The 20,609-nt window shown below is 41.7% G+C and overlaps 1 protein-coding gene across 5 annotated transcripts in view; it reads right to left on the reverse strand.

Annotated features, from left to right (window-relative positions):
- NAALADL2 (N-acetylated alpha-linked acidic dipeptidase like 2) overlaps positions 1 to 20,609 on the reverse strand; it is a 509,493-nt gene that overhangs the window by 31,956 nt on the left and 456,928 nt on the right. For 4 of the 5 annotated variants that reach the window (XM_072142777.1, XM_072142778.1, XM_072142776.1 and 1 more), the window contains exon 12: positions 17,415 to 17,508. In XM_072142777.1, the coding sequence (XP_071998878.1) occupies positions 17,415 to 17,508 (94 nt within the window). Of the gene's footprint in view, positions 1 to 17,130; positions 17,317 to 17,414; positions 17,509 to 20,609 lie in introns of those variants that run through there. The other variant, XM_072142780.1, reaches the window with a different exon arrangement.

Genomic DNA, 20,609 nt, shown 5'->3' on the forward strand with positions numbered 1-20,609 from the left:
TTATTTTGTGCGCAACAAATGTTACTTTCCCGTGATGTTATTCATTATAACATACTGTGTACTGGGAAGCTGGAAAAAAATTCTAAATGTGGAAAAATTAAAAAAACACGCATGTGCGTCACGTTCTTGTGGGCTCAGTTTTTACGTCTTTCACTCTGCGCTCCAAATAACACCTCTGCTTTATTCTTTGGTTTGGTTACGATTGTGGTGATACCAAATTTATACAGGTTTAATTGCGTTTTAATACATTTTCAAAAATTAAACGAATGTGTACGAAAAAGGAAAAAAAAATGTTGTCATCTTCTGACGCTAATAACTTTTTCGTACTGAGCTGTGTGATATGTCATTTTTTGCTAAATGAGCCGACATTTTAATTGCTACCATTTTGAGGACTGTGCAACATTTTGATCACTTTTCATTACATTTATTATGTCATGTAAAAAGGTGTAAAAGTCGCATTTTGGACATTTGGGCTCCATTTCCCGTCTCGGAGGTCAACTCCGGTTATAACCGTTTTTTATATTTTGATAGATCGGGCATTTTTGGGACGCGGCAATACCTGATGTGTTTGTGATTTTTACGGTTTATTATATTTTATATCAGTTCTAGGGAAAGGGGGGTGATTAGAATTTTTAACATTTTGTACATTTTAAAACTTTTTTCACTATTTTTTAGACCCTCTAGAGTACATTAATCCTAGATGGTCAGATCTTTCCTACCATATACTGCAATACAACTGTATTGCAGTATATGGAGTTTTTGCATGTGATTCATTACAAGGGGCCACTGGCTCATTGTAACGAATATGGAGAAACCATTCAGCCTCAGGTCTGACGAAGGCCCGAGGCTGTCATGGCAATCAATCACCGCCCCCCGATGATGTTCGAGGGAGCGACGATCGGAGGTACCATGGCACCGCCCATGTGCCGCCATGCTTTCATTGCCACCAGCGGCTTTGCCGACAGCAAATAAGAGGTTAATACCCGTGATCGGCGCAAGCACCAAGTGTTAGCGATGGGTCTTCACAGCAATATGCAGCAAAGCCCATCTCTGTATGAAAAGGGCTCAGCCCGTGAGCCCTCTTCATACACCATTTATAGCTCTGCAGCGGATATATTCGTCGCAGAGCGTGAAGGGGTTAAGAAACTTGTTTTCATGGGTATGCTCCGTCAAGGATCTGGATCATAGAAGATGCTCTGAGACTCATCAAAAACGATTATGGAGTTAGAAGGTTACTTCAAAGTTAACTTGAAGAACTGAATGATCTGCTTTCTGACCTCTGGTGTTTTTCTGATTATTTCTTTAAAACAAACTGTGTGAGTATATCCCAAAAGAACAATCTGTTTGATGAATAAACAGTACAACCAACTGATCCTGCTTTTTTGATCTAAAGGCATCGTATTTAGGGGTGATCCCATATTTATACATGGATAGCAGCTCCGATGACCTCACCCAGAGCATTTATTTACCTTCATAGCTACATTGAGTAGCATGCTGGTCCGAAACACATTCTGTTTTTAAAGGACATCTACCCACAGGATTAACGGCTGTCTGCAAATTAGCCTGATGGGCTCCAGGCTCCATTAACACCTATGGAGCCTAGCGCCTCTCAGGCTCATTGGCATACAGTCCTTCATCCTGGTGGTACATGCCCTTTAAGTCTATCTCAGTAATATCTAAGTGCAATTCACCCATTTATGTCCTTCTAAATATTGATGTTTGTTTTAAATTAACATAATAATATTATAAGACATGGACCAAATCCAGCATTTCAGCCAGACCACTTAGCATATGTAAGTAATGCCATCTGACATGTTGTCTTACTTTTTTGCTTAGAAGAAAGTAACATGGTTTAGGCTCTCAATCTCAGTGATTGTTAATTTATCTTTAAATGATATGCTGGAGACACCATACGATTTTGCTGACCCAATTACCTGCAGCATGATTACATAAGATTGTAAAATACAAGAAATAAGTGTATTAATGAGATTGGCCCTAAGCAAACTACGTGTGTGATCTGCAGCATGAGATGCATAAATACTCACTACAGCAATTTTCATACCGTTATAGCTTATCTGGCTGTGAGATACATAGAAGTTAGAAGAGGTGTCACAAAACTGCTATTACTATAAATGTTTCTTTGGGCTATATTCAGTAAACTTTAAAGATGTTATGCTTAATAAAGTAATTTGTAAGTTTTCTCCCTGAAGGAGACATGCCGTAGAATGTAACCCTCAGCACGCTGTCTAACTAGTATTTAAAATTTAGTTTAATATCCCCCTAGGAGAAAACTATGAGTGGAAGAAAAGACCTCAAGCCTGTACCACCATATAAAGCAGAACTGTCCAACTTATCAGTCACTTACGATAATGTCAGTGACGGTGTGACTAATGATTAACAAGTATGGTAGCTCTGTATAAATGTGTGAATTTAAAGCAATAATTTTATACAACTATTTCTGATACTTAGAACATTTATGTAGGCCTAAAAAATAATAAGAGGATTGGGGACAAGATTTCACAATGCTATTTTCACACATTAGTATGCTCTTTCTACTTCTGATGAGATTGGTGAGCAAACTATACTTCTATGTCAGAATGGCATTATACAGTAAACCCTCATGCACATGAATATATTTGTGTGCCATGCACAAATGGTGGCTAGTTCACAACACAAATGATTTATAATGTGCACATTAGAGATGAGCGAACATACTTGTCCGAGCTTGATGCTTGTTCGAGCATTAGCGTACTCGAAACTGCTCGTTGCTCGGACGAGTATTTCGCCAGCTGGAGAAAATGGCATCTCCCGCCGTTTTGCTTTTTGGCGGCCAGAAACAGAGCCAATCACAAGCCAGGAGACTCTGCACTCCACCCAGCATGACGTGGTACCCTTACACGTCGATAGCAGTGGTTGGCTGGCCTGATCAGGTGACCCTGGAATAGACTAGCCCCTGCCGGCGTCATTCTCTGTCTGGATGCCGCTAGGGAGAGAGCTGCTGCTGGTCAGGAAAAGCGTTAGGGTGTTCTATTAGAATAGTGTTAGGCAGGAGTGATTCTACAAGAACCCAACAGTCCTTCTTAGGGCTACAATAACGTTTTATTTTCCTTTTTTTTGGTTTGCTTGTGGCTGGGCTTGCTGCTATTAGTAGTGCAGCTAGTACCATATTGTGAGTAATTTGCAGGGAGACTTGTGTTTAGCTCTTAGTGACACACATATCCACCTCAAACACCGAAGTGGGACAATTTATTAGGGGTTTGATTTGAATTACGCCGAGTCTGCTGATTTATTTTTTTTTACGTTTATTTCTTTTTACAACTCACAGTAATCTGCCAAAGCAGTGTGCTTTGAGTGTGGGCTAGAAAATAGCCATAGGAGAACCCCAATGGCTTATTTAGGCCTACAATAGCGTTATATTTTCCTTTTTTTTGGTTTGCTTGTGGCTGGGCTTGCTGGCATTAGTAGTGCAGCTAGTACCATATTGTGAGTAATTTGCAGGGAGACTTGTGTTTAGCTCTTAGTGACACACATATCCACCTCAAACACCGAAGTGGGACAATTTATTAGGGGTTTGAATTGAATTAGGCACAGTCTGCTGATTTATTTATTTTTTTACGTTTATTTCTCTTATAACTCAAAGTCATCTGGCACAGCACAAAATCCAGTTGTGTGCTGTCAGTGTAGGTTAGAAACTAGCCATAGCAATAGGATAGCATCTTTTTGTTTAAAAAAAAAACACAAAAAACCCCCAAAAAAATTTTGAAGTTTACACTTTAATTTGGAAAATGTTTAACCAGAGGGCTAGGGGTAGAGGACGAGGGCGTCCAACTACTGCAGGGGTCAGAGACCGTGGTCCTGGGCGGGGTGAGACACCACCTGTCGTGGATTGCGGATAATGCTTCTAGCCATTTGTCCATCAGTCAGTCTTCCACGCAGTCCACCCATGTCACCGAAATCAGCACTCCTCCAGCTCCTCCACCTCAGCCTCCTTCCCCCCAGTCTGCCCCCTCCGAGCAAAATTTGGCATTTGAACCGGCATACTCTGAGGAACTGTTTTCTGGACCCTTCCCACAGTCACAAACCACTTGTCCGGTTGCTGCTGAGCAATTTTCCGATGCCCAGGTTTTCCACCGGTCGCAGTCTGTGGGTGATGATGACATTATTGACGTAGTGGAAGAAGTGTGTAAAGAGGTGTCAGTCGATGAGGAGACACGGTTGTCAGACAGTGGTGAAGTTGTTGTCAGGGCAGGAAGTCTGAGGGGGGAGCAGACTGAGGGATCGGAGGATGATGAGGTGACAGACCCAAGCTGGGTTGATAGGCCGGGTGAACACAGTGCTTCTGAGATGGAGGCGAGTCCTAAAGCAGAACAGGTTGGAAGAGGCAGTGGTGGGGCCAGACGGAGAGGCAGGGCCAGAGCTGGTGCATCAGCGCCAAATGTTTCACATAGTCAAGCTCCCGTGGCGAGGGCTAGATTTTCAGAAGTCTGGAGGTTCTTTAAAGAAACACCGGATGACCAACGGACTGTGGTGTGCAACCTTTTCCAAACCAGGATCAGCAGGGGTTCCACCACTACTAGCTTAACTACCACCAGTATGCGCAGGCATATGAATGCTAAACACCCCACTCAATGGCACCAAGCCTGTTCACCTCCGGTTGGGCACACCACTGCTCCTTCCCCTGTGTCATCTGCTAGTAAGCCCCCTGCCCAGGACCACGGCCCAAACACCTCCCGTGCGAAAACTCCATCTTCGCCTCCAAGATCCTCCACAGCATCCACCAGCGTTCAGCTCTCCATACCCCAGACGCTGGAGCGCAAAAGGAAGTATAGCGCAACCCACCCACACGCCCAAGCCCTCAACGTCCACATCTCCAAGTTGCTTAGCCTGGAGATGCTGCCCTTTAGGCTGGTAGAGACCGAGGCCTTTCGAAACCTCATGGTGGCGGCCGCCCCTCGGTATTCGATCCCCAGCCGCCACTACTTTTCCCGATCTGCCGTCCCAGCCCTGCACAAGCACGTGTCAGAGAACATCATCCGTGCCCTGACCAACACCGTTTCTGACAAGGTCCACCTGACCACGGACACGTGGACAAGTGCTGCAGGGCAGGGCCACTATGTATCGCTGACGGCACATTGGGTTAACTTGGTGAAGGCTGGGACCGAGTCTGACCTTGGGGCTGGTCATATACTGCCGACGCCGAGGATTGCGGGGCCTACCTCGGTCCAGGTCTCAAAGGCCTACTATGCCTCCTCCTCCTACCACCCCTCCTCCACCTCCTCCTCCGAATTACCATCCGTGGGCATGGCGCCATCAGTTGGTAGCTCTAGGCACAGCAGCAGTGCCGTCGCTAAGCGACAGCAGGCGGTGCTCAAACTGCTGAGCCTAGGCGATAAAAGGCACACCGCCCAAGAGCTAGTACAGGGCATCACGGCGCAGACCGATCTGTGGCTGGCACCGCTGAACCTGAAGCCAGGCATGGTTGTGTGTGACAACGGCCGTAACCTGGTGGCGGCTCTGCAACTCGGCAGACTGACACATGTGCCCTGCCTGGCCCATGTGTTAAATCTCATAGTTCAGCGTTTCCTCAAGACATACCCCAATCTGTCTGATTTGCTCACGAAGGTTTGCCGCATCTGTGCGCATTTCAGGAAGTCCAGCACAGATGCTGCCACTCTCAGAGCAGCGCAGCGCCGCCTCCAACTGCCCGCTCACCGACTGTTGTGCGACGTGCCCATGAGGTGGAATTCAACATTAACCATGTTATCCAAGAGTTTACCAGCAGCGCAGAGCGATTGTAGACTGCCAGATGTCAACTTCCACCAGAACTGATAGTCAGGTCAGTCAGCTTCCTCAAGTCTACAATGAGGAGTGGACGTGGATGTCTGATATCTGTCAGGTGCTGAGTAACTTTGAGGAGTCAACACAGATGGTCAGTGGCGATGCCGCCATCATCAGCCTCACCATCCCACTGCTTGGCCTGTTGAAAAACTCTCTGGTCAGCATGAAGTCGGAAGCTTTGCGCTCGTCACAAGAGACGGGGGAAGAAGATTCCCTTGTTGATAGCCAAAGCACCCTTAGGTCTGTTTCTCAGTGCATATCGGAGGAGGTGGAGAAGGATGAGGAGGAAGAGGAGGAGAATGTTGGCGAGACACAAGAGGGGACCATTGTTCAGTCCTTCACTGTTCAGCGTGTATGGGCAGAAGAAGAGGAGTTGGAGGAGGAGGAAATGGACAGTCAGGCCAGTGAGGGGAGTGAATTCTTGCGCTTTTGGACTCTGGCGCATATGGCAGATTTCATGCTAGGCTGCCTATCCTGTGACCCTCGCGTTCAAAGAATTTATTCCAGCACCGATTACTGGGTATTCACTCTCCTGGACCCACGGTACAAGCAAAATCTTTCCACTCTCATCCCTGGAGAGGAAAGGAGTGTGAGAATGCATGAATACCAGCAGGCCCTGGTGCACAAGCTGAAACAGTATTTCCCTTCTGACAGCGCTAGCGGCAGAGGGCGTACTTCTGCGGGACAAGTAGCGAGGGAGAGTAGGCGAGCAGGCAGCTTTTCCAGCACTGGCAGAAGTATGCTTTACAAGGTCTTTGCCAGTTTTATGTCACCCCAGCAAGACACTGTCACCTGTTCCCAGTCTCGGCAGAGTAGGGCTGATCTTTACAGAAAGATGGTAAGGGAGTACGTAGCTGACCATACTATCGTCCTAAATGATCACACAGCTCCCTACAACTACTGGGTTTCAAAGCTGGACATGTGGCACGAACTGGCACTGTACGCCTTGGAGGTTCTTGCCTTCCCTGCCGCTAGCGTGTTGTCTGAGCGGGTTTTCAGTGCAGGTGGTGGCATCATCACCGATAAGCGTACACGCCTGTTAACTGACAGCGCTGACAGGCTGACGCTTATCAAGATGAATAAAGCCTGTATTTCTCCGGATTTTCATTCTCCACCAGGTGAAAGAAGCTCAACCTAAATAATGTATGCACTCCTCCTCCTCATTGTCCTCCTTCTCCTCCTCTTTGTACACTAAAGCAGAGGAAACTGGCTATTTTTTGCCAGGGCCAACTGGCTCTAGCTATAGTACGCTATGTATTTAATTTTTCTGGAGGACCACCTACCTGCTCCTCTGGTTTGAAAACTTTTTTGGACTGCCACATACAGGCACTATCCAAATTAAATTGTCTCCAGAGCAGCCTCCACATGTCGTCTTTTTAGCTGGCTCCACATGTTGTCTCCATTGCTACCTCCACACGTCATCGCCATAGCTGCCTCCAAAAGTCGTCCATATAGTTGCCTCCATACATGGTCTCCTTATCAAACGAACTGTGTCAGGCAGAATTTTGGGTTGTTTTCATGGATTCCACATCAAACTTGTTAACTTTGTCGCCACCCTGCTGTGTAATCCACAAAATATACTGGCAAACTTTTATCATTTACCGATATTATTTCAGCGCTTCTTGCGCATCTGTTTACATTCCCCTCACCCGCCATAACCCAAACTTATAAGAACGCTACTACACTTGATCATATGCAAAAGGTTCTTAGAAGTGCTGTTTGGAGAGTAGCCGAGAGACAGGGGCTTGGATAGGCGAAAGTTCGCCTGGCAGCGGAGCTCCAGCTCCATCCCAAGATCCAACTAACATAGTTTTAACTGCAGCACCTTTAATCTACTACTAGTTCACTGCCTCCATACATCGTCCCCTTATCAAACGAGCTGTGTCAGGCAGAATTTTCAGGTGTTTCACCAGATACATAGTGGAACTCGGCCCATCTATCGCCGCCATGCTGGAGACCTGAAGTTGCAATCATAGCAGCGCAATATGAATGCCCCATATTGTCGCTCTTAATCATGGAAGTCGTCTCCATGGCGGCCTCCACATGTCATCCCCTTATCAAAAGAGCTGTGTCAGGCTAATTTTTCGGGTGTTTCACCAGATACGTTATGGAACTTGGTCACTATGTCGCCACCATGCAGTGTTATCGACTAAATATACCGTCATCCTTTTGTTCACATAGGAAATCATTTCACCTCCTTTGGTGAAACCTGATTCCATTTAGGGTATGTCACCATGACACTCTCTAGCCTGCCACTTTTGCCGCTGCCTCTGCATGCCGTCCCCTATAGTGTCAGGGTGAATTATTGCATGTTTTAGATGCTATCTAGCCTCATTCGGTCACTCTGTCATGGCCATGCTGTTGCCCATAATTTTTGCATAATGGTGCGATTAAGCAGCCTCAGAGGTATCCATGCATGCTGCCCCTGCTGTTTCCTGTCCATTTCTGTGGTGTTTCCATCCTTTTCAGAGGTTCCCAGGTGTTTGGCCAAGCTTCCCTGTGCAGAGCCTTGGTCCCCTTGAAAAATGCTCGAGTCTCCCATTGACTTCAATGGGGCTCGTTATTCGAGACGAGCACTCGAGCAGCGGGAAAAGTTTGTCTCGAATAACGAGTACCCGAGCATTTTAGTGCTCGCTCATCTCTAGTGCACATCCATGATGCATGGACTGTATGAAACCATATTATAAACCATCCAAGTTGCTGCCCAACAAATTGTAAAGCAGGTCCTATTTCTGCCTGGATAGTGGCAAGTGAGCTGCCCTCACCCACTAATGTCTGTAAGGCCACAGGTAGTGTAGAGCGGGTCCATACCGAATTTGGCAGACTCTGCACTCATGATCCAAAATTTGAACAAGTGCTGCCATTCAAGCTTTGAGTTCATGTTTAGGAAAAAGCATCCTCAGGTAGGTAGAGGAGGCTGCTGGGATTATGGACAGGTGGAAATCTAATGTATTTGCTCTTTTTAGGGCACCGTGCAGAGCTGCATGAAGTTACTGATAGGCTGCTATAGTGCAGGACCAAGCTTAGTACTATTAGCATTTCCAGCATCATCCAATATCTTAAAGGGCACAGTCTCAGTATAGCTTTTAGTTTCTGCACCATGCTGCAATATCCTAAAGGCACAATCATAGTATAGTCTGCAGTTCCAACATAATTTAGCAATATCTTAAAGGCACCATCTCAGTAAAGTATGTAGTTACAGCATCATCTAGCAATGGCTTAACACCAGTTTTACAAGTACTTGAGCCAGTGTTAACTTACACTGTCACTCTAAGACCTATTTGCATCATACAGTACTACATTGTAATAGTGTTTTGACCTATATCCTCAAACAGTGTTGCAGGTCTTTTAAAATTAGGAAAGCAGTAAAGGGACAGGGATATGGGTTTAATGGTGCTCCTTCTGCTGCTGGTGGTGAGAGCTAGTGCTTCAGGAAAAGGATGTGTCCATCTCTACCTGATGCAAGCAGGAGCCATGGTCTGCAGCGCATAATGGTAGACTCCAGTAGGCCACACATATTTGAGGCATTGATCAATTACATGTGCCTCAACTTCCATGGAATTATGTTCACCATGCTAAACATCTTTCGAAACTGCAAAGCCCTCCTCCTTATCCCCTTCAAAACAGCAAAGCTGTCTCAGACAAAAGTCATGGAACAGCCACTCTTGCTGTATGACTTCTCTCCTAGCTGGAAATCTGTGACCCATCCACCTAACTCAGACAGAGTTGCAAGATTCCCAAGGCCCAATGATGGAGGATGAGGGAGTGGGCAGTAGAGTATCAAAATAGATCTACACTGATATGAAGAAACCCAACTGCTGTGGCTTTCTGTGATGTGTAGACAGAGAGGGCTGCACTGAAGTGGTAGAAGAAGCAAGATATGATGAAGAGCTCCTAGACCCTACATAGGTGGAAGGTAGCAATAGTTCAGATGAAATGGTGGTAATCAGTAAGCCCCAGGCAGCCTGAAGAACAAGTGAAAGAGTGCCAAGGTGCAGGTCTGCTTATGGCTGCATTGTTATCTGTCACTTCCCGCACCCAGTGATCCAGCAAACAAAGACCATGCCACAGGATGTCTGCCGCATGCATTTTGTTTCTTCTATAGTGCAGGAGACAGGACGTGTAATTTTCACGCTGTGCCACCAGTTCATAAAGAGAGGCCAAAGCCATAACAATCTGAGTGCCTCATATGTGACTAGGCAAAGTGAACATGAGATGCAGTGGATGAGACAACAACAGAGCCTGATGCTCCCATTACTGCTTTGGTTAATTTAGGCGGTACCTCTACCTCCATTCTGCCCCCACCAAGGATTGATGGACATCACTCCTTGCCACCAGTTGCCTTCTACTCCTACTCCTGCTTTCTCCTCTCCTTTTTCTTCATCCAGTCAATGCATAGCCTGCACCACTGGTTTTTGCAAAATCATGTGGAGCTAGAAGCAGGCTGTTCCATCTGTCTGGGTGAAGGAGCACACACGTTACATGAGATCTGTGTTCTGGGATCCAGGAACAGACAGATGAGTGGTTGCTGCCACTGAACCTCAAGACTGGCAAGTTGGTATAAGTAAATGGTATAAGTAGTGGTTTTGGGCAAATGCAGATTTATGCACATCTCTTGCCTTGTGCATGTTCTGAACCTGGTGGTGCAAAGGTTCCTGGCCAACTACACAGACCTGCCAGGACTGCTGTAGTGTGTGTCGTGTTTTTGTGAATATCAGCATTTACACCCCGCTGCTGCTCACTGCATTGCAGAGGAACTTTGACTTGCTCACCCACCACCTCATATCTGATATATAAACTAGATGACATTCCACTTTCCACAAGCAGTAGCAGGCAATTTTTGAATTCCAGCTCCTTAACACCCGAATGAGTCAAAGTAGTGACCAACTTCACCACCAATGACTGGGCCTACATAAAGGATATTTGTTCAGCACTGCACTGCTTCAATAGGCCACCAATATGGTCAGAACTGATGATGCCATTATCAGTTCTACTATCCCCATCTTTTGCTTGCTTGAAAGAGTTTTCTGGCCATGAGTAAAGATGGCCCAGGAGGAAGAAAAATATGAACAGGTGTCAAGTCACTCCAGTGTTCTGGTCAGGCGTCACTTATGGAGGTGGTAGAGGAGGAGAATGAAGATGAGAAAGAGAACGAGAATGAAGAAGAGGAGTTTTCCTCAGAGCAGGGCGACACCTGGAGCAGCAGACGGATGTCCAGCCAGGGGACACAGTTAGGATATGCAGCTCAATTATGTCAATAGAACATGGCTGGGGAGATGCAGAGAAGGAGGAAACACCTTCCACTGAGGACAGCTTGTCCTTGCCTCTGGGCAGCCTGTCCCACATAGGCCACTATGTATGACCTTTAAATTTCACCTAGAAAACCCCAAGTTCTAATTACTTGGTGGCCATCCTGCTGGGTCCACACTACAATGATAGTATAGCATCGTTAATTCCACAAGTAATTAGTGAGACACAAATGAGGGAGCGAATTGGTGCAAGCACTACTGTCAGATTTCCAATCCAACATTGGGTGCTCAGTGCCAGCAGGGAATGGAGGATCAGAAAGTCAATGACGCAATAGAAACACCTCAGGAGGGAGAGTGAGCATGATCACAATACCGAATACTGTATTGTATTCTCCTCAACCTCCACCACAATCGGATATGGCACGTAGTACTAGGAGGCAGACTGTGATGGTGTAAGGTGTAAGATTACATCTTCACATTTCTCCTGGTACTGAAGCACAAGCCCTCCCCATTCAATTTGTGGTAGGAAAATGTGATACCTAGCAAGAGATTGTACTCTATGCCTTACATGTGTGCTGTGCTGTCCTGCCCTGCGACAAGTGTACTGTTAAAGTGTTCAGCACTGCTGGTGGTATCATCACTGACAAGAGAATATGGCTTCTTACAGCCAATGTGGATATCCTCACATTAAGATAAACCAGGCATGGATCTCACCCAGCTTGGCTTTGCCAGCATCTGAATAAGTTGGTAGAGATTGAAATACCACATTCCCTGACTTTTAACTTGCAATTGTCAAATCCGGGATTACCAGAATTTAAACTTAAAATTGTCAAATCTGTACTCAATCTCCACCTTTTATACTGTCAAATCATTACATTGCTTAGTGTAAGGAAAGCTGTAATCTCCCTGGTCCTACAGTACATTTGCAGTGGTTTGAGTGGCATAAAAATTTTAAGGGAACATGCTACAATGTCAGGGATAAATCTACTACCAGAGGGATAAAGATATACATTTCTCAGCAGCTTGGTAGAGTGCTTTATTTGTTATATTGTTTATGTCTGTTCTTAAATAGGACCATAAAAGGGTTGTTGAACATAACAAAAACAATGCTTCTCTTATTTTAAAAATAATTGTCAACAGGTTATGTGTAATATTGCAGCTCAGACTTATTCTCATCTATGGAGCTGAAGTGAAATGACATACACAACCAGTGGAGTTAAGGATATATTTTTTTAAGTTCCCATGTTTTTCCAATCCAGGATAAGCCATTTAATTCCAAACTTTTTCTTAATTTCTTATTTTCTCCCATTGATGTGCACTAACCATCCCTCTTGTCATCAGGTTGTGTCTGGTACTGTGGAGCATTATTGACAACGGTGAAAACATTTGCTCCTTACTCTGCTCCTACATTTAAATGAATAGTCTTTAAGCTCTAGCCATAAGCAAAATATAAAAAAAAAAATTAAAACTTCTTTAGCCTTTTAGAGCATTATATACCTTTAAGACCATTTAGTCAACCCTGTAGTTAAAAAAGTACCTTCTCCATCATCAACAAGGAAGTCATCAGATGCTGTATGGTGGACTACCACAGTTTAAGTGCTGGGCAGGCTGATCTGTTATCACAGATTTGCCAGTAGTTACCACAAGAAGCATAACAGCAAAGACAGAAATATGTGTTTTGAACTCAAGCATTGTCAGCTAATATCTTTCTCCTCCTCTGGGTTTTTACAGAGGTCATCTGGTTCTTCAGTGGATCTAACATTTCCATCAGAGATGTCACACTGATCATATTATCTTTGAAGCGGACACTCACTTTGATGTAATACAATGCAGAGTTACAATGGAATATAAGAGGAGGATAAACTGAAGTTACCTTATACTGGCACAGGTGGAGAAATAATTTAACTATATCACATAATTCAAACCAGTTATCATTAGATAATAGTTTACTTTACATATAGAAAAGTCCTCAAGGACCAAACTAGGAAGATAAATGAATTCTAAAAATAAAAAAGAGTAAACACTTAAGCTGTTGGATAATCAACTATTCATGCCAGCCCCTATACTTGATTCACACAGTGTTTTTGGATGAGATTTTAAAGCATTGAGCCTCAACTATTAGATTGTGGTATCATGTACAGATTAGCCTAATTCTATGGGGCTTTTATGTGTGTCATATATATATATATATTGGACAAAAACAGTTGAGTAAATATATCTGTACATATACGTATTATAGCAAGTTGCTTATCCAAGGAATTGTGGTATCAGTGCAGAGAGCAGATTGAATCCTTCTGCTACTAACTTCATACATAAAGGTATGTTTTGACAAGTCTTCCTGACCGCACAGTCAAAACTGCTTACAGGCTCCCTTTAAAGTTAATATTTCACCCCCTCCATCTACTCCAACTTTTTTTCATGCTTTAAGAAGTAATTATTTTCAGATTTCTACAGTTTCAACAAATGGACAGAGCCAGACTGACTGTTCTATGCCAGCACCATCCATCAGATGTAAGAGAGACGAAAAATGTTTTTGGGTTCTGAAACTACCCTGATAAGGAGACAAATTCCAATTGCGAAGCAATTGAATAATACCTTTTGAAGAATGCGAAGTGATGGGATTAGCAAAGGTGGAAAATATCTAATTTAACAGTATATGTGATGCAAAATAAATAAGGTACCACCTCCTAAGAAAAATACATTGCAGTGACTAAAGGATACACATCAGAGTATGCAATGATATGGTAATAGTTGGGTTCCTCTTTGTGATTATAAAGTCTCTCCTATTGTCAAGCAATGGATATCAACATTTTCTTGGTTTACTTCCAGGTGGGTAAAGCAAGCCCCTCTACTACAATTCAAGTCCATCGATCTGACAGCAAACAGCCTATTTAGCCAAAATAGCTTTAGTACCCAATATGCTAATTAGACATTTCTGTCGGGAAGGGTGGTCTTGGTCAGATAGTCTGGCTTTGTCCATTGAATGGTAGAGATAATTACTAAAAGTGGAGTGGTGCCTGTTAAAGAAGGCAAACAGTTGGACATGTATGTGCTTTTCCAACTATGAATACTATCCACAGGTAACTGCTACAGAAAAAAAACTTTTTCCACTTGTAACACCTTGAAATCCAATAAATAAAGCTGAACATTCTAGTAATTTGCATCATTATGATTGAGATCTAGGATTTATTTTGGTAAAGTCCCAATGCATATCCATGTTTTAATGCATTAAAAAGAGAGTCTGTTTGTAGCTACTGGCTTGAATTTAGCATGTTTTTTAAATCATATTTGAGGAAAAGCTCTTTGTTTCACTTCTTAACTTTTACCCATTGAACAAATTTGCCTGATTTGTTTCAAAGTAATAGATGGAACTTGTTTCACATGTCTCAAATTAAAGCAGTTGCCTAAGCGTAATGTGAAAAGATATGGAAAATTACACCAAACAAATCAAACTGCATTTCCTTTCAGATGGAGCACTTCCTGGAACACTTCTTTCCAGTAGCAACAAATCTTCAAATTTAAAAGTTGAATGCACAAGTTGTAAGGACAAGTGTAATAAATAGAACAATTTAAAGGTTGACAAATGGACTGCAGTTTGAGTGCATGTATGCTGGCAGAATAATCATTCCTGTTTTTTCCTTCATATTTGTCCTACAATATCAAGAGGGAAGACAGTTTTTATTTATTGCATCCTATTTCAGATACAGTATTGCCTCCTGGTCTATGGGACAGGTTCTTGCTCTTATATCATTCAAGATTTGTAGTGCTATTTCCAGTGATTTAAAGTAGACTAGTACAAATGAGTACAAAGTACCAGACCAACCATTTGTTTTCATCACAGAATCTGATACCATCTTTGCTTCTATCCAAAAATAATTTGTCCGTTTTTAACCAAATACCTAGACCAAGGTCATTCATTTTCAGAACACAATGCTTTCAAACTAGGCCCAATAAATCAACTCAAACAAATTACTCAGCGGTAAATTATCTGTCCTTCCTGGAACTGTAAGAAGGGAGTGATCTGCTGCAATGAGCCTTTGTAATAAATACATGAACGGTGGTCACTTATCATATGTACTAAACTACAAGCTATAAAACAGAATGACAGGGCAGTGGTCTTTCACCATCACTGCTTACATGTGTGTGTGAGCTTTAAACCATAAGAAATGCTACAATATTTAAGAATGACCCTATATCAGAAGTGGATTACAGAATATTAAAATTGTACACAAAATTAAATTTGTCAACACTGGCTCACATTTATGAAAGTACAGTGCAAAACTGCACTATATGCAGTTTGCCTGTGAATTGTGCAGAGTGCGCCAGATTCACGAATTGTGGTGTACCTTCTTCATGAATCTGGAAGTATGTACCATTTTTTTTGGTGCAAATTGTTCGTGCTGCAGAATTGTGGTGCAGACACAATTGTGGTGTTGGACAGGACTGTGGCTCACAATATGCCCCTTTTGGTTCACATTTTTTCTCTCTTGTTGGACACACTGCAGCCGCAACACAAAACTGGTGCAGATACTTTATAAATACATGTGCAAGCAATTTACACTTTGTTTCAAGTGCAAAGTCAGACAGAAAACTGGTGCAAACACTTTTAATAAATGTGGGCTATTGTATTGATAGGATAGTAAGAAAAAAAATTATAAAAAAAAGCTATCAAGGTTTCACAAGTATCTTGTTAGTTTAACCTCCTTAAGATGCAGCCATTTTTTGACTTAAAGAAGATCGGTTACCTCCTGAATTTTACCACTCTGACTAGCAATGCCTGCTGATAAAGGGTTACAAGCTCTCACCATATCACCTAAAGTTAGCTGCCAGTGAGGCCCTGTGTGCCTTTATTGCAGACGCTTTTCTGATATGCAAATTAACTTTCCTGACCCATATCTTCTGAATTTGATTCTTCTCCTCTCCCGTGCTGTCAGAGTCACCTTATTTTGACTGACAGCTCTGTGTTTCTTCAAATCATTGCCCTGCCTCCTTGTACTTCGGGACTGTCTGCTAATGTGTAGCTATAGACGTATAAAGCACTATTTACTTATAGCAAATATTGAAATTTTTTTTTTTTTATAAGGGTCCCTTGTGTTACATTCATGTCATGTAACTGAAGTGACATCAACTAAGGTCCTTTAACCTCCTATCATTAGCAAACTATACCACATATATGTATCTAATGACATGAAATCATATCATGTCACAAATGTGGGATGGAGAGGAGTAGAAATCCTTGGATGCATGCTGTGATTTTACGTCATCAGATACATGTAAAGGGCATAGGACTTTTAATTACATCACCCTGGTCACATGACATGAACTGCTGAATAGTAAGGAGGCATAAGGCATGAGAAGAAGATTTGAGAGGCTTTCACAGCAGGACACACCCCCTCTGATGCCAGGTAATAAGAAAAATTTGATGTGGACGTAAGGGAAACAATTTTTAGCTAAAAGAATGGTGTCAGTTAGTTAATAGGGCTCACTAGGAAGATGTCACTAGCTGTATTTGTGAAAATGTGGTCACAGGTTCCCTTTAAGGCTCAGCACCTTTTTTTGTAATCTGACATTGGTTGCTTTATAGGGATATAACTTTTGAGCAATTTAACTTACCAAAGTGATTTTGAAATGATTTTTTTCAGCATATGCTTTACTTCACATTAGTGGAAAACTTTGGTTAATTGAATTAATTGGTTAATTAAGTTTTGAATTTATTTATTAAAAAAAAATTCAAAATTTGCCATTTCCAAAATTACAAATAATCTCGTTTTCATACAGATAGTATATTAAGAATTTCTAAACTCCTAGCTGTCAAAGCATCAATCATTAGCCATTAATCAGAATAAAAGCGGAGTTCATTAAGTATTTAAAAAAACATTGCCAAACTTCCTCTTGTATATCTCTGGTCATCCACATTCAAATAAAACTTACTTGCTTAAAAAGATAAATGAAAAAAAAGTTTGTAAAATTCTCAAAGAGCAGTAAATGTAGCTTTATTAATAATTTAGTAATACATTTAGCTTTTGAATTTCATAGAGGGGAATATAAAATTGCCTTTGCTTCTACAAGTGTGTCCATTTTATCGTACTCATGTACTTACAGAGATTGACTCCAACAGAGTGTAACCTTTTGTTACCCTCTTATTCAGAATTGTTGAAAAGTAGTGAAAACATTTGATTGACAAACCATTTGTCTTTTGTGAGCCCAGGGGAAAGAATATGTGTTTAAACTAGAAAACAAAAAGAGCAGCACGGTTTCTTCTTCCACATCAAACAATATATTTTAGCAAAGTAACAATAATGCATAACAGGGCACCTTGTGGATTACCTTCAATTTGCTTTTGAATTTCTAACGCAATATCCAATGCATTAAAGGGCAAAACTGGATCACTTGCTATTCGTAAAACCATCTCTGAAGTCAGCTGGAAAAAAATAAAAGAAATTTTAAGAACCTGTTGTAGGGCAGCAAAAATATTTTATAAACATCTCTAAAAAGTATTCTTATTGAACAAAGCTGCTAACATATACACAATAAAAAATCATCAATGAAGACATTTAAACTGTTACAGTGTTTTGTTGCAAACAACTTTGGTTTCATGCATTTAAAAAAGTAACAGTTTAAAAAAATGAATGTGCTTGAATCATGGTTTTAAAAAAGGTTTCAAATATTTCTTAAATGTGTTGCTTTCAGATGAAACTCATCTAGATGAGGTTGCCTTGTGATAGGTAATCAATGTTCAATAAAATAGTGCTCTAAAAAGATCTTTGAAAGGAACCTGTTACCAGGAATGTGGTTTTTAGCTGGTGACAAGTTCCAACAGCCTATGTTATGTGGATTTTAAAAATGTCTTTGTGAGCATTTTGTGTTACTTCAGTCGTTTTTAATTTAATTCACATTGCCTGGCTCCCTACCAATAGCATGTGGTGAGTCCCGGGGGAGAGGAGCTACATCCTGTGTGTGCCTGTGTTAGTCTTCTCTCCATTAAAGTCATCCAAAATCCTCACTCCTCTCCACTTCCGATTGTGTGCATTGAGCAGGCAGGGGAGAGAAGGGTAATGTATGGAGGAGAGGAGAAATGCAAGAGGAGACACAGACACACCAACCCTACAGCTACCCCCCTACCCCTCCAACTCACCACGTACTCCTGGTAGGAGGCCAGGTGATGAAAGTAAAACTTTTATAAACTACTGCAATGATTCTGAATGCTGACAAAGGCATTTTTAAGATCAGCATAGCATAGGCTATTGGAACCTGTCACCAATTGAAAATTACATTCCTGGTGACAAGTTCACTTTAAACCCTTTACAATCCACAACTCTTTGAATTCTTTAACCCCATAGCCCAATAAGACGTACCCTTACGTCTTGCTGCGCATGGGGGAGTATGAAGAGGGCTCACGGGCTGAGCCCTCTTCATACTCACCGGGCATTTGCTTCATAATGAAGCAAATGCCCGTCGCTAACACCCGTGATCGGTGCTTGCACCGATCGCGGGTGTTAACCCTTTGATCGCTGCCGGCGGCAATAAAGAGCCGGCGGCGCGTGGGCACCGCCATCTTGGCTCTGATCATCACTCCCCGTGACGTTACCGGGGAGCGGCGATCCGTTGTCATGACAGCCTCGGATCACACAAAGATCCGAGGCTGTCATGATCGAGGCCATCTATTACAATGTGCGATCTGCACATTGTAATAGATGGTATGCAAAATACCCATATACTGCCATACTGTAGTATGGCAGTGTATGTTAGGATCAATCAGACAACCTAGGGTTAAAGTACCCTAGGGAGTCTGAAAAATAGTAAAAAAAAATAAAAGTAAAAAAAAAAATTTATATTAAAAAAACATAAATATTCAAATCACCCCCCTTTCCCTAGAACTGATATAAATAAACAGTAAAAATCCTAAACACATTAGGTATCACCTCGTCCAAAAATGCCCGATCTATCAAAATATAATAACCGTTTTTCACTGTGTTTTACCCCGTAGCGGAAAATAGCGCCCGAAGTTGCAAATTGCTTTTTTTAGCCATTTTGAAAAATAGAAAAAATTCTATGAAAAGTAATCAAAAGGTCGCACTGTCCTAAAAATAAAAGCATTGAAAATGTCATCAGAAGTCGCAAAAAATGACACCATCTACAGCTCTGTACACTAAAGTATGAAAAAGTTATTAGCGCAAGAACACTATAAAATGAAGATTTTTTTTTCTGTACAGGTGGTTTTAATTTTTGTAAATGTATGAAAACATTACAAAACCTATACAAATTTGGTGTCCCTGTGATTGTATTGACCCAATGAGTGAAGTAGACTTGTCATTTGGGGCACACAGTGAAAGCTGTAAAAACCAAGCCCACAAGAAATGGCGCAAATGTGTTTTTTCATCATTTTCACTGCATTTAGAATTTTTTTCTGGCTTCCCAGTACACGGCATGGAATATTTAATACCATCACGACGAAGTGCAATTTGTTACGCAGAAAATAAGACATCACGCAGCTCTGTACATGGAAAAATAAAAAAGTTATAGATTTTTGAAGGTGGGGAGTGAAAAATAAAACGCAAAAACGAAAAAGGGCCTGGTCCTTAAGGGGTTAAAAAGCATAACGCCATGGAATTTCTGGCACAGTGGGGATTTTTTCTAGCTCACACCATTTCCCAGCAATGTCTCTATTTTCATATCTCTACTATAAGGCACAGTGCCAGGCCATCTGCTTTCGCCAATCTAGAATTTGAGAGTTTAGTTAGCAAACTTTCAGTTTAGCTTTGGTTCACAATATACTAATTAGGCTCTGTATCGTCAAATAGGGGTTCTGGGTTAAAGCAGACAATCTAACAGTAGGTATAAAAATGAGGAATGGTGGCAGAATCCATAAATAAAGCATGCAAAAAATTGGTTAATGTTGGAGTAATATCCTCTTTGAAGGTAATAGGTCACCAGAAAAGAAAAGTTGTTTTTAAGATATATATTTTTAAGGAATTATTAACGAAATTGCAAAACATTTTCACACCACTATATTATTTAGTAAAAAGTATCATTTCCTGCAATTTTTGCTTTAACTTATTTAGGGTGCAGCCAATTTGAGGCTTAATGCACAACCCTAGGTTTCCAAATCTGACATGGGTAACTTTGACTACAAAGTTTAAACACTTTAACTTTCCAAATTAATTTTGAGACATGTCACAAAAACAGTTGTACTTATTGGTAAATTTTGGTTCATATATTTACCATTTACCATAAAGAAAAACAAAAATTTGACAAAACAAAACATTCCATTTTGAAAATTATAAATTATCTCCTTTTTAGACAGATATACCACCTCAATTAGTTACTAATGGACATTCACTGTTTGATTTATACTTTCAGCATTTTTAAGATGACTTTATATTTTATTACAATGTCAGACGGCTTACGAATTGAACCTTGTTTTTTCATATTTTCAAGGAGATTTCAAGTTGACTTTTTTGGGGATCATCACAATAAATAAAATGAGTAACCCCATCTCAAAATTTGTTATACAATATGTTC

The sequence above is a fragment of the Engystomops pustulosus genome, chromosome 3 (assembly GCF_040894005.1).
Source record: "Engystomops pustulosus chromosome 3, aEngPut4.maternal, whole genome shotgun sequence".
NCBI lineage: Eukaryota > Metazoa > Chordata > Amphibia > Anura > Leptodactylidae > Engystomops > Engystomops pustulosus.